This window comes from Leptodactylus fuscus, chromosome 1 (genome assembly GCF_031893055.1).
Source record: "Leptodactylus fuscus isolate aLepFus1 chromosome 1, aLepFus1.hap2, whole genome shotgun sequence".
In the NCBI taxonomy this organism is placed as follows: Eukaryota; Metazoa; Chordata; class Amphibia; order Anura; family Leptodactylidae; genus Leptodactylus; species Leptodactylus fuscus.
Window position 1 is genome coordinate 134,842,839 of NC_134265.1, and position 14,603 is coordinate 134,857,441.

General features: G+C 39.8%; 1 protein-coding gene across 1 annotated transcript in view; it reads left to right on the top strand.

The window, feature by feature from the left end:
• The window catches only part of MYH7 (myosin heavy chain 7), a 31,011-nt gene extending 18,718 nt beyond the window's left edge, over positions 1-12,293 (top strand). The window contains exons 17-39 of the mRNA XM_075276722.1: positions 784-871; positions 1,096-1,213; positions 1,294-1,417; positions 1,493-1,629; positions 2,786-3,041; positions 4,338-4,580; positions 4,659-4,835; positions 4,929-5,074; positions 5,466-5,556; positions 5,648-6,037; positions 6,171-6,297; positions 6,864-6,982; positions 7,125-7,321; positions 7,409-7,592; positions 7,695-7,860; positions 7,976-8,100; positions 8,596-8,904; positions 9,295-9,498; positions 9,761-9,886; positions 11,051-11,326; positions 11,579-11,674; positions 11,899-12,033; positions 12,183-12,293. Coding sequence (XP_075132823.1) covers positions 784-871; positions 1,096-1,213; positions 1,294-1,417; positions 1,493-1,629; positions 2,786-3,041; positions 4,338-4,580; positions 4,659-4,835; positions 4,929-5,074; positions 5,466-5,556; positions 5,648-6,037; positions 6,171-6,297; positions 6,864-6,982; positions 7,125-7,321; positions 7,409-7,592; positions 7,695-7,860; positions 7,976-8,100; positions 8,596-8,904; positions 9,295-9,498; positions 9,761-9,886; positions 11,051-11,326; positions 11,579-11,674; positions 11,899-12,033; positions 12,183-12,203 — 3,855 coding nt within the window. The 3' untranslated portion in view covers positions 12,204-12,293. The remainder of the gene's footprint in view (positions 1-783; positions 872-1,095; positions 1,214-1,293; positions 1,418-1,492; positions 1,630-2,785; positions 3,042-4,337; positions 4,581-4,658; positions 4,836-4,928; positions 5,075-5,465; positions 5,557-5,647; positions 6,038-6,170; positions 6,298-6,863; positions 6,983-7,124; positions 7,322-7,408; positions 7,593-7,694; positions 7,861-7,975; positions 8,101-8,595; positions 8,905-9,294; positions 9,499-9,760; positions 9,887-11,050; positions 11,327-11,578; positions 11,675-11,898; positions 12,034-12,182) is intronic.
• The last annotated feature ends 2,310 nt before the right edge of the window (positions 12,294-14,603 follow it).

Genomic DNA, 14,603 nt, shown 5'->3' on the forward strand with positions numbered 1-14,603 from the left:
TATGCCCCACAGTGGCACAATAGACTGTGGGGCATAATAGAGGTTGAAGGGGCCACAGTGGACCCTTCAAGCTCTATTATGCCCCACAGTTACCCACCTGTGAACCATTATTATACTCAGGGGTCTTTTCAGACCCCCACGTATAATAATCGGAGCCCCAGGGGAGGTGAGGGAACATAATAGATAGTGTTACTCACCTCTCCGGGATCTGATGTTACTCCTAGGAGGCTTCGGGCCTATATGGTAATGCCGAGATATCACGTGGTCTGGGATATTACCATATAGGCCCAAAGCCTGTAGTAGTAGTACCATGCAGGCCCAAAACCTGTCCTAGCAGTAACAGACTAGCCTATTACTACTAGCACAGGCTTCGGGCCTATATGTTACTGCTAGTACAGGCTTTGGGCCTATATGGTAATATCCCAGACCACGTGATATCTTGGCATTACCATATAGGCCCGAAGCCACCTAGGAATAACATCGGATCCCAGAGAGGTGACTAACACTGTTTATTATGTTCCCTCACCTCCGCTACGGAAAAAAACACAGTGTGTTGCCGCCAGGGTTTTTAACCCAGTGCTCCTTGGGGCAGCCTGCTATGTGGGGCCTTGGCCATAATGTCCCTCTATCCAGCTGTGGGCTGCAAAAGTGACAACCACAGTTCTAATACGCTAATGCGCATAGCATGGTTGTCACTTCCATTTTCCTGAACAGGGAAGGAGAACCTGAGTAAAATACCTTGCAGCAGGAAAGTGCCCTTACTCTTCTTTCTAACTTCCCCAGGAAAATCTGAACAAGCTGATGACCAATCTTCGCTCCACTCATCCTCATTTTGTCCGATGTATCATTCCCAATGAAACCAAAGCTCCAGGTAAATGTTTTATAATTTTACGTTCTTGCTTTTTCACATGATCATTTCATTTACAATCACAGGCAATATGAAAATAAACATATCACGTAGAACAATAACTAATATAATAATCTAATATTTGTAACTAGCTCACAAAAACAAAGAGATGTAAACATAAATTCTATTCCATACTGTATGTTAATTGTTCTGATGGTATAATAAGAAAATCTATACACATACTCTAGGTGTAATGGACAACCGTTTAGTGATGCACCAGCTCCGCTGTAATGGCGTACTGGAAGGTATCCGTATTTGTAGAAAAGGGTTCCCTAACCGTATTCTGTATGGAGACTTTAGGCAAAGGTAAGATTATAGCCATACTACTTACATAAAGCAATAACTAAGTATAATTTATGATGACATTGGTCTTGCATAATTTTCAGATACCGAATCCTGAACCCTGCAGCTATCCCAGAAGGACAGTTTATAGATAGTAGAAAAGGTGCAGAGAAACTTCTTGCATCTCTAGAAATTGATCATACTCAGTACAAGTTTGGGCATACCAAGGTAAATCTGTTACCTTTAATAAGCCAGACTTCAAGTATTGTCAACAATTACCTTATAAAATGATTATTTTTGCAGGTCTTCTTCAAGGCAGGTTTGCTAGGACAACTGGAAGAGATGCGAGATGAGAGACTTTCCAGAATCATCACCCGAATACAAGCTCAGTCCAGAGGTGTCCTCTCCAGAATAGAGTTCAAGAAGATTGTAGAGCGCAGGTAATACATCTAGGCAGCCAATTTATAGACAAAATGTTTACACTTAGTGACATTATTTGATATAATAGATTTTTAGAATATGTAAAATCAAAGATAATCTATTTATAAAATCAATAGACTCATTAACACAGTGTAAGGCATTGTACAACTGATGCATAAAAAAATTACATGAACTCCGTATAAGTCCACTGGGCTAAAACGATACATACTGATATGGCTTAAAGGGGTTGATAAGGCTTAAAGGGGTTGTACAGGATAACCCGTTTTTGGAAGGTAGGCAAGGGAAGGGAAAAAAAAAAAAACATACCTGTCCGTTGTGCTCTTGTGTCTTCCACCACGGTCCAGTTCTGCTGCCTCCAGGTCTTATTTTAGTGGAAGTCCTCGATGCACGAGTGACGTCTGTTACTTTACTTAGGCCTATAGACAAACTCTATATGACTATATTAGAGATTCTGATCTTGTCTCACCAAAGTGCCGATCAACGAGAAAATATGAATAGGCACTTGTTTGCACTGGTCTACTTACACAGGCCGATGCAACCTGAATGGGGAATTAATCTCTAATGTGACCATTTCTGCCCCATTCTGCTGTATGGCTTATTGGCAGCATTTCCCAGATTACATAGAGTAATGTACTGACAATAATCTGCATCTTTTATCATGCATAATAGATTAAATCAACTGAATGGCAAATATTGACTTGCTAGTCAGCTGCTTTCTAGCACTAGGAGCATTCATATACATTGTTCTGTATGATAATTGAGTTTGTCTACACATACCTGGAACCTGTTCATGCTACCATGTTTTTTTTATTTTTTAAAAGGGTTTTCCCACAAAATAAGTTATATAATTTGCTGATCAGTGAAGATCCGACTACTCAGACCACCACTGATCAAGAGAACGAGGGTCTTTCAACTCCCATTCTGAATGGAGCTGTGGTTGTGGAGCTGTGGTTGGGCAGCGTGTGCGCCACTACATTCATTTCAATGGAAGTGTTGGAGCCAAGCACTGTGCTTCAGTCCTGTTTTCTAGATCCATGTGGACCTGAGCGGCCCCCACTTGATAGCTGGATAGGGGATAACTTGTTTTTTGAGAAAACCTTTAGATTTACCTTTATCTATTTATGTATAGCATGTTGTAAAATCATTATTTTCCAGAGATGCCCTTTTAGTGATCCAGTGGAACATTAGAGCTTTTATGGGTGTCAAAAATTGGCCATGGATGAAGCTATATTTCAAGATAAAGCCTCTCCTCAAGAGTGCAGAGACAGAGAAAGAAATGCAGACCATGAAGGAAGAGTTTCAGAAGCTAAAAGAAGCCCTGGAAAAGTCTGAGGCTAGACGCAAGGAGCTAGAGGAGAAGATGGTCTCTTTATTACAAGAGAAGAATGACCTGCAGCTTCACGTTCAAGCAGTGGGTATAAATTATGACCTATAAGCATCTTGAAATACAATGATTGGGTGATAACTAGCATGTAATCGATGTTTGCACAAAAATATTTTTATTCAGAGGACTTAAAGGAACATTTCAACTAAACAGTGTCGTAACTAAACTCTATTGGGCCTTGGTGAAATCTTTTACCAGGGGTCTCCTCCGTACAGCGTACTCTCGATAGCGATGGTTGTGGGTACTGCAGTGGTATCTCAGATACTTGAAAAAGATACAACTCAATAACTCATTACTCTGGTTATCAAGAATACAGTGAGTGAGAAGCGCAGAGCCCTGCATGGAGTGGCCCAAACACAGTATAATATGCTCCACAGTGGCCCCCACACTGTATAATATGCTCTACAGTGGCCTCACACAATATAATATGCTCCCAAGAATCCCCCTTGAGTCACTTCAGATGAACCCCACAAAATTTGACGAATATTCTTGAGGTTCGTCACTCTGGTTAGTTTTGGTGTTATTATTATACACTGGGGTCATCTCAGATCCCAGAGTATAATAATCGGAGGCTCAGGGGAGGTGATGGAAAATAAGAAACACCTTTCCTGGTTCTCTGCAGCATACTCCTCCATCCTCTTCTGCCTACGCCTGTGGTCACGTGCCCCAGAAGTCACCGCTGGGACCTATGATTGGGCCTCAGCGGTTACGTGGAGTGCAGTGATGACATTACACCAGCGTGCCCCAGGTCACTGCTGGAGCCCAATCGCAGGTCCCATAGTGACCCCTGGAGCACGGGACATTAGTCACAGGCCAGAAGAGCCCTGAAAAGAAAGCTGGGAACTGTCAGGAGCTAGCCAAGTGTCAAATCACAAGTCAGATCAGATAACTGGACCAGCTTACATCAGGGCAAACATGCTATGAACCTTATTGATGAGGCGCCAAACACAGGGCTGAGCACACTTACATAGAAAAGGGCTGGGTACACAATTACTGGCATTCTGGCCCTTTACACTGGTAGATATGCTTTCAGCAAAGACGTCTAGCAGCAACATAGTCTCCTGTCTGCAGTGAAATCACATACGCAACTGGCCAAGCCTAGGTGCCTATGGAGAAATGGCTACAGGCTGAATTCTCCAGTTGTTGAAGGACTATGAGCGCCTTCGGGTCTACGTTAAGCCTAATACAGTGTATACCTTTGGAAGAAATGCACAGGAGATAGATGTCAGTTGTGAGAATTGCAAAGAAGGATAGAAGGCATGCAAATCTTTAACCATCTGAATTGATGTTATATGTCAAATATATGTAACATTTTAAATACAGGAGCAAGATAACTTGGCAGATGCTGAGGAGAGATGTGAACAACTTATTAAAAACAAGATCCAGCTTGAAGCCAAACTAAAAGAGCAGACAGAAAGGCTGGAAGATGAGGAGGAGATGAATGCCGAACTGACTGCCAAAAAGAGGAAGCTAGAAGATGAATGTTCTGAGCTCAAGAAGGACATTGATGACTTAGAGCTCACCTTAGCCAAAGTGGAAAAGGAGAAGCATGCCACAGAAAATAAGGTAAGACCATAGTATTTACTAGCAGAACAGTTTAATATAACTTTTAGGATGTTCCTCTCTTAACTGTTTACTTCACAGGTTAAGAATCTAACTGAAGAGATGGCTGGATTGGATGAAATAATTGCCAAGCTAACCAAGGAAAAAAAGGCCCTCCAAGAGGCCCATCAACAAGTATTGGATGACCTTCAGGCTGAAGAAGATAAAGTCAATGTTCTGACTAAAGCTAAGGCAAAACTTGAACAACAAGTTGATGATGTAGGTATCATTTAGGAGGAAGACCTTTTGCTTTTCATTTATGACTTCCTTATTATTGTAATTCATTTCTAATCCTTCTCTAAACCCCCACAGCTTGAAGGGTCTTTAGAGCAGGAAAAGAAACTTCGAATGGACCTAGAAAGAGTAAAGAGAAAACTTGAAGGAGATTTCAAACTGTCACAAGAAAGCTTGATGGATCTTGAGAATGACAAACAACAGTTGGAAGAAAAGTTGAAGAAGTGAGTTTTTAAAGATTGTCTAAAATATCGATGGTATGAGATCTGATACATTGTGCATATAAATCATTATAACATATGACAGTGCACATAATCAGGTTATAATAAAATATTTGGACATCTGCCCAATAAATCCTTAGAAAGTTGGATACTCTGTATCGATACCTGTTAAGGAAATGCAAGTATTAAACTGGATAGCACTAAGTAGAAGTCCTTTTGTAATTTCAAAGGCAAAAAAGACTGTTATAACGCTGAAAAAGTGTCATCAACACCATAAAACAGTATGAAATGTGTAAAACATTACTATGACAATTAAATATAACATTTTACCACTAGGAGTATCTTGTGGGACACTTCAGTATTATGGATTGAAATGTTCTTCTGTTTGTACCAGGAAAGATTTTGAAATGAGTCAACTCAATGCAAGAATTGAAGATGAACAAAACTTAGGTGCTCAACTTCAGAAAAAGATGAAGGAACTTCAGGTATCTATAAAATTGGCTAAAGTTGTGCATATATCAAGACACATCAAAATGAATAGTAAATAATAAAACTCAACTGAAATCACTTTACCAGGCACGTATTGAAGAACTGGAGGAAGAACTAGAAGCAGAAAGAACGGCAAGAGCTAAGGTAGAAAAACTTCGGTCTGACCTATCCAGAGAGTTGGAGGAAATCAGTGAACGTTTGGAAGAAGCTGGAGGAGCCACCTCAGTGCAACTTGAGCTCAACAAGAAGCGGGAGGCAGAGTTCCTGAAACTCAGGAGAGATCTTGAAGAGTCCACTCTGCAGTCAGAGGCCACCACTGCCGCCCTTAGAAAGAAGCATGCAGACTCTGTGGCTGAACTCAGCGAGCAAATTGACAATCTCCAGAGGGTCAAACAAAAACTGGAAAAGGAGAAGAGTGAATTCAAACTGGAGCTAGATGATGTAGCTTCCAATATGGAACAGATGATAAAATCCAAGGTGAGAGAAGAAGCGAAGAACATTATTAATGTTCTTCCCAATCATGTTTGTCCAGAGTAATATTTGCTGATGTACAAAGTATAAAGAATTTTCTTTATTCATGAATTTTTATAACCCTTCCTTTTATCTGCAGGCTAACCTAGAGAAATTATGCCGGACTTTAGAAGATCAAGTAAATGAGTATCGTACAAAGTCTGAGGAGTCACAGAGAACTGTCAATGAACTTTCCAGCCAGCGTGCCAAGTTGCAGACTGAGACTGGTACGTACCACATTCATCTTGTGGCAGCGCTTATTAAACATCCGCCTCGTTAGTGAATTCATTTATTTTATATGGATTAATCAATATGAACCAAAGAGTTACTGCAAATGTATAACTTCTACTTACTATTACCACAATGGTGGATTTATAATAGCGGTATAAATTACGGTAAGTTTGCCCCATCTACCTGAACAAGCAAAGTGACAAAGAAAGCATTTCTCTCTAACATCAATGATAGGTGAGGACATCTGGTGTTATATTGTTTTAGTTTTTATAAATTTTCATTTCGAAATTGAACATGTTATCTACAAAAGAAAAGAAAAAAAAATGCCCACATTTTTATACTTACTATTTTTATATATTGAAGCATTTCAAAGGCATGGGCGCTGTTATTGGAAGACAGACAGTGATATTCATCATCAATCTCATGTATGATAGAAAACTTTAGTGCAGTATCGTCTATGGGTTTGACATTCTGCATCCATAGATAGAAACAAATCCAGTTAATCCTATGGGATAATAAATAATATTAGATTATAATACATTAAAATTTTTTACCTCCATAGGGGAGTTATCTCGTCGACTGGATGAAAAGGAATCTCTGGTTGGACAGTTAACACGTGGGAAACAGACTTACACTCAGCAGTTGGAAGATCTAAAGAGACAACTAGAGGAAGAAGTCAAGGTGTATATACAAAAACATTCATATGGTTGTACTTGGATTATATTACATTCCAAAAATAGTCACAGAAAGCCCCGCAATTGAGATAGCCATGCCATTTTTGCTTTAACTTTCGCTTATATTTTACTCCCCCACACATCATTAGGCCAAAAATGCTCTAGCCCATGCTCTGCAGTCGGCTCGCCATGACAGTGACCTCTTGCGAGAACAGTATGAAGAGGAGCAGGAGGCCAAGGCAGAACTGCAAAGAAATCTTTCAAAAGCCAATTCAGAGGTGGCACAGTGGCGAACTAAATATGAGACAGATGCTATCCAAAGGACAGAAGAATTAGAAGAGGCCAAGTATGCTATGATTCTAAAATGCCATTTTGAGTCAATCTATCCTACCATGCTTCTTTACAATGCTTTATGTCACTTGATTTCCTATAGGAAGAAACTTGCACAAAGGCTGCAGGAGTCAGAGGAGGCCGTAGAAGCTGTGAATGCCAAATGTTCATCCTTGGAAAAGACCAAGCATCGTCTTCAAAATGAAATTGAGGATCTTATGGTTGACCTTGAGAGGTCAAATGCTGCAGCTGCTGCGCTGGACAAAAAGCAGAGAAACTTTGATAAAGTAAATTGGCTAGGAAGTAGGGGCTATCCCTAGTATAGAATCTAGCTAGAAGAATGCGGTCTTATGCACAAATACATAATTACCATTTATTTATGTATACAGATCCTTGCTGAATGGAAACAGAAATTTGAAGAATCTCAGACAGAACTAGAGTCCTCACAAAAAGAATCTCGTTCCCTTAGCACAGAATTATTCAAATTAAAGAACGCCTATGAAGAGTCTTTAGAACATCTGGAGACATTTAAAAGGGAGAACAAGAATCTACAAGGTAAAAATATGAGTCTACATCATATACATGTGATACAAGATATAGAAACTTTTATATATGATATATAGGATGGGATATAGGAGCAATAAAAATTGTTTCCATTTTTCAACCATAGAGGAAATTTCCGACCTCACAGAACAGCTAGGTGAAAGTGGTAAGAGCATCCATGAGTTGGAGAAGATACGAAAACAACTGGAACAAGAAAAGATAGAAATCCAATCTGCATTGGAAGAAGCAGAGGTAAGGAAATATGTAATAGATAATTTGTCACTAAAAAGTCAGGGAAGGGTCTCAATACCAATTATCTTAATAATTATCATTGAAAGCAGGATACTATTTGGGATATACACACTGTTTATGAAATATTCCTCAAGTTATTAGTAATAGTAATTTCTCAAATTATAAAGTTACATGGTTAATGAGGTTGACTAAAGATGAAGGTCCATCAAGTTCAGCTTATTAGCCTACAGTGTTAAAGGCAGAAAAAGGCAGAAACATCTATGATACGGATGCCAATTACGCCATGTTAGAGGAAAAATTCCTTCCTGACTCCGACTCCAAATTTTGCAACCAGAATAAATTTCTGAATAAATCTCTCATCTCTGAAAGTCTACTTCCTACAATGTATAGTTATTAATTATATCTCTCAATTTTTTTTTATTAGATAACCATCTAGGAGAAAAGACTTTGACGTATTTTAGGTCTGATATGTTGTTTTCTCTAAATCCTTCTTAGGCTTCCCTAGAACATGAGGAGGGTAAGATTTTACGTATCCAGTTGGAACTGCATCAAGTAAAAGCTGACTCTGAGCGCAAGCTGGCTGAAAAGGATGAGGAGATGGAGCAGGCTAAGAGGAATCACCAAAGAGTAGTGGATTCCCTGCAGACATCATTGGAAGCTGAAACCAGAAGCCGTAATGAGGCACTGAGAATAAAGAAGAAAATGGAAGGGGATCTGAACGAGATGGAGATTCATCTTAGCCAAGCTAACCGGGTAGCAGTTGAAGCACAGAAACAAGTCAAGAATTTGCAAGGCTATCTAAAGGTGTTGTCAACATTAGAATATCTGATTTGCTGCTTGATCTCATATTTTATACTGTTTTACACAATTCCGTTTTTGATACATATTTGGGCAGATTGAAGAAGACTGACATTATTAATGCTAGTCTTCAGCCACATCGCCGGGTGCGCCTCATATATGATGTAGCACAAACATCCTTGTAAATGAGGCACCCCCTCTGGCAGGACATGCGCTTGAAGGGAAATGTCCATCGGCTCATAGCAGGACTACTTTTCCCTGGTATACAAAACATAATGAATTTGCCCCAATGTATTTTATAAAATTCTCACCATTTTCTTACATCAGAAACATTATATAATTTAGACAAATAACCCAATAACCGTTCAAAATACTAAACCTTTTTCAATTTCACAGGATACTCAAATCCAACTAGATGATGCCCTGAGAGCAAGCGAAGACTTAAAAGAAAACATAGCACTTGTGGAGAGGAGAAACACACTGCTCCAGGCTGAACTGGAAGAACTGCGATCCCTGCTGGAGCAGACCGAGCGAGGACGCAAGCTTGCAGAGCAAGAGTTGATAGAAACCAGTGAGAGAGTCCAACTTCTCCACTCACAGGTCAGGAGATAAGTGTTAGAAACTCCATGTACTCAATCAGATTCATTTTCTCTTGAAGGATCTCCTACCACACTTTTTCAGTTCCTAATATAGTTGCCTAGTTAGTTCTATAAATAGATTGTTCCATTACCTTTTGTCTTCCTAACAATAGTCTCACCCTTTGTTCTACCAACATTTAGAAAGTGAATGGTTGGTGAGTTCTCATTTCATTCCTCCAATGTGACCTTCAAGTCTCTAATGATGAAGTTCATTTCTTGAACAGAACACTAGCCTTATTAACCAGAAGAAGAAGATGGAGTCTGATCTTTCCCAGTTGCAGACAGAGGTAGAGGAAGCAGTCCAGGAATGTCGCAACGCAGAGGAGAAAGCCAAGAAAGCAATCACAGATGTATGTTATAATAAAGGTTTTTTCTGTTTAGTTTTTTATGTCATTGGTTGATAAGTACTTGAAAAAGCTCTATAAAAGTAATTTTATCATACATAAGACAAAGATAGATATGTGAGAATGACTATATGCATGTGGTTGTCTTCACTATACATATTTTTATTTATAGAATAGTCTCTTTCATTCTGAAGTCTAAAGGCATTTGTTAGACTGAGATGTACACCATGCACCATCAATAGCTGTTGGCCATATGCTCATACAACCAACAGCTATTTATCTAGGTTTGCCTAAGCATTCATGTGTTTTCAAAGAATAGACAAGAATAAGATACTGACAAACATATCTGGTGGTGGCTTATTTCCCTGAAGAACAAAGGATCAGGCAACTTAAAGTTCATCAGGCTCTATTCCATTTGTCCCCGACATCTGTGAAATGAATGCAATGAATGTATGTCAAACAACTAATACATATGTAATTGTTGACCAGTCCTACAGAAAACATCAGGTTTGGAGTCTACCTTAATACTCAATATTACTAGAGATGAACGAACCTCTCAGGATTCATTTCATTATGGGTTCAAGTGGCTAAGGCTCCAAGATTTGTTTCTGGTCAAAAAAAGTTTAGTATGAACCACACCTTCAATTGGCTTGAAACTTAATGTAGAACATCTTAGGGCTCCTAGGAACCTATCCATGCAATTTCTAGCTCTCTAAGGAAAAAACAGCTGAAGTTATTGCAAAATGAAAGTGACATTATTATACTCTGGGGACTCTTCAGAGAGACCCAAGGAAGGTGTAAAAGAAGTAAAAAAAAACATTCATGCTTACCTTCCTTCACCTCTTTTGGGCCTCCTTGTGGCATCTGGCATTCTCTCTCCACCTCCTTTGGTGACGTCTTGCACCTATGGTCACCACTGAGGTCTCAGTAGTGACAGGTGCCTATGTGACCGCTTGTGGCCCAATAACAGGCCTCAGTGGTGACCCCATGTCACATGATGTCATCAGGAGAGCAATGGATGCCACAGGAAGCTCCAAAAGAGGTAAGGGAAGTTGAGTATGAAACTGTTTTTTTTCATCTCCCCTGGAGCTCCACCTATTATACTCTGGGCTCTGACAAGAGTATAATATCATTGGATATTATTACATTTATATATTTGTCTGGCAACAGGCTGCCATGATGGCAGAGGAATTAAAGAAGGAGCAGGACACCAGTGCTCACCTAGAAAGAATGAAGAAGAACATGGAGCAAACTATCAAGGATCTTCAGCAGCGTCTGGATGAGGCTGAGCAGATTGCCATGAAGGGTGGTAAGAAGCAGCTGCAGAAGCTGGAGGCTCGAGTCCGGGAACTGGACAATGAGCTGGAGACTGAGCAGAAACGCAATGCAGAGTCTGTAAAGGGCATGAGGAAGTATGAGAGACGCATTAAAGAACTCACTTACCAGGTATACAGTACATTTAAAGTAACTATAATTCAAGCATAAATGATAGTTAAATTGGGTATAAAACAGAGAATAGTTATATGTAGTTGACAAGAGTATGTAACAAACCCATAAAGTACAAATTTTGGATTTGCTCAGGATTAATAATCTGCTGTCTAGGATTTTTGTTCAATTCATGCACCATTAATATTCTACTGATCTTCATCTAATTCTACTGTCACATCTATGGTGATTCACATACATCTTTATCTGTAGACTGAAGAGGACAGAAAGAACTTGGCTCGCCTGCAGGACCTTGTAGATAAGCTGCAGCTAAAAGTAAAGGCTTATAAGAGACAAGCAGAAGAATCTGTAAGTACCTACTTGCTCCTTATTTAACCCCCTTCACCCCATTTATCTTTGCAGCATAAATACATAGAGGCAAACCTGAAAATGTATGAAATAATTAAGTACAACAACCTTGACTAAGTAGTCCGATGCTGTCTTAGCACCTTACAATGCACAGGAATTACATATATGCATGCACTTTCTACTGATCTTTTCTTACCTACACTTTTATTTTTCATGATCTTCAGGAAGAGCAAGCAAACACAAACTTGTCCAAGTTCCGCAAGGTCCAGCATGAATTGGATGAAGCTGAGGAAAGAGCAGACATTGCAGAGTCTCAAGTTAATAAACTGAGAGCAAAGAGCCGAGATGTTACTACTAAGGTTAGTGTGGGAGCTTATATACAGTACTGTAGAGGAAGGACTGCAGAGAAATATCAGAGATAACCAAAGGCTATGGACAGTAAAATGTTATAACTCTGTGTATGAAGTATTTGACTATGGTTTAATATAATCTTCTACTTTCTTTCCAGAAGCCACTAAATGAAGAGTGACCCCAGCAAAATGGTTTCCATTTGCAGAATACAGCGTCCAAGACCCTGTGTTTTCTAATATATTCTGTAGAATAAACACTTCAAAATGCATGTTATCTGTCTTTGTATGAACAAAAATATCCAAACATCTATAAAAACTTCAAGCTAGAGGAAGAGTATGATCCTCATCCCCTATGTGTAATGTCATATATACACAAGGCAAAGAGGAAAATAATAAAGTGTCTGAATAGATGGTCATGTACAAAGATGTCCTCTTGCAAAACTGCCATTGCAAAACTACAACTCCCTGACTGGATGTTTGAGGCCCCATCATACCTTAGGGAGCGGGTTATAAATATTTTCACACTGGACCTACAATCAAGAAAAGCAGTTCCTTGCAGTTGAAAATGAAGACAAAATATATCTATTGTACTTAGCACTATGACCTACATTGAGTCCATAACAGAGTAATATCATTTGTAAGGCAGAAAAAAAAGACGTATTTCCATCCGATTCAGCCTACTATCCTGCAATGTTAATCCAAGAGAAGTCAAAAACCCTTAAAGAGGTTGTCTGAGATAAAATACAAATAAACCCCTAAATTAAACCCCCTTCCATCAACTAACTTCTAATTTACTGGTATTAAAAAAAAAGTATAATCCCAGGATAAAGCCATGAGCATAAGTCCTGAGGCAGAAGCATGAAACAGAAAAAAAATGTGACCGCCCCAGGGACACTTTCTGATAATACAGTGATGTTCCGTTTCACCGCTTCTGAAACAGAACATCACCAGTACTCTCCCCCCTAACCCAATCAATACTTATCAGCCTTCCTGTCCAAGAATGGCTCCTCCTCCCAAGCGCTTGCTGGAGGCTGGAGATGCTGTGTCTTCGATACATGTGCAGTAGAGATGCCACTCCATCTCTACTATGCAGGCCTCACAGGTAGAGTGACTCCAGCCCGCGCACAGTGAAGCTGAAAGGAAGAGCTGTCTCCCAGAGTGGAACATGGGTAAGTATGATGCTGTTGAGGGGGGGAGGTCTCAGTAGTGGGCAGGATAGCTTAGCTAGGGAGATGGGGGGGGGGGTTGGGGGCAGACCCTAGTAGTGGTTGGGATAGCTAGTGAGACAGGGAAGGGAAGTGCAATGGAGTGAGAGAGGAGGGAGGAGCAGTGACAAGGAGGTAATGTGGAAAGTACACAGGTAGTTAAATAGCAGGAAGCTAACACCAAGTAAACAAATGCAGAAAATGCCAGAAGCTCCCGCAGAAACCCAGAAATCACTCAAAACACTGCTAAAAGTATATGGGTGTACTTATTAACCCATTAATAGCGCTAACAGACCTTTTTTAAAAAAAAAAAAATTGCCTGGAAAACTCCTTTAAGGGAAAAATTCCTTCCTGACTTCAAGTGTGGCAATCAGAATAAATCTCTAGGTAAAAGTTCCAACACCAAAAATGTAATAACTATAACCTATAATAGTTTCTCACTTTACTATGGCCTTTCTCATGACACCTTCCTCTGGCAGAAGATCTAATTTACCTTGGCGCATGTCTGGCACTGGTCACTACAATTAAATGGATTTTCCAAGAATTTGTCATTTATGGTTGTTCTTAGGATATGTCGTGAATATCTGATTGGTGGGGAGCTAATAGGCAACCCCTCGAACAGGATCAGCTGTATGGAGCCTCTTTTGATGCCCGAACTGTACACAACACAGAGCTGGAATCAGTTGTCTCTGTGCTCTGAATAGTGTCCTGACTTCAGTACTATAACTCAGCTACCATGGGAGTCAATGGATTGGAGGATTCTGCCATAGACATAACCCTTCACAATATAATGGCTGAAAAGGAGTCACTTGTGTTTCTTATAGACTTTAAGACTAGTTTACCGTAATATCAAATACAAACTTCCAGTAAAAAAAATTTAACTGCGATAAATCTTAAAAAATAGGTGCGTGCAGCAAAGTACCCAAGACATATAATACTGGACTTGATCCAAATTTAGCATCCAAACCTAGAAAAAGGGCCTTTCACCACCTCCACCACTCCAACTCTTGGTATCCTTTAATCAGTTCCACTACACCCATTTTGGCTCTGTTGGAATTGTTTCTCTACTCCCCATCATTCCCAAGGAAACATTTCTGTCACTTTCAGCATCCAATATGCTAATGAGGCTCTCTGCTGTCGGGTGATTAGTCCCCAGGCTGTCTGTTCCTGTTAAGACCGCCCACCTGACAGTTGAGTGCCTAATTATCCCATTATCCCTAACAAATGATTGCTCATTAACACAGGAAGGTAAATGAAAAATTCTAACTGCACCAGAATAACTGGAATGGAGCCTATTGAAGGATATAAAGAGTTGATGTTAGTGAAAGTGGTGAAAGGACCTCTTTAACTACCAGGCTTATTGAATTGGTGACA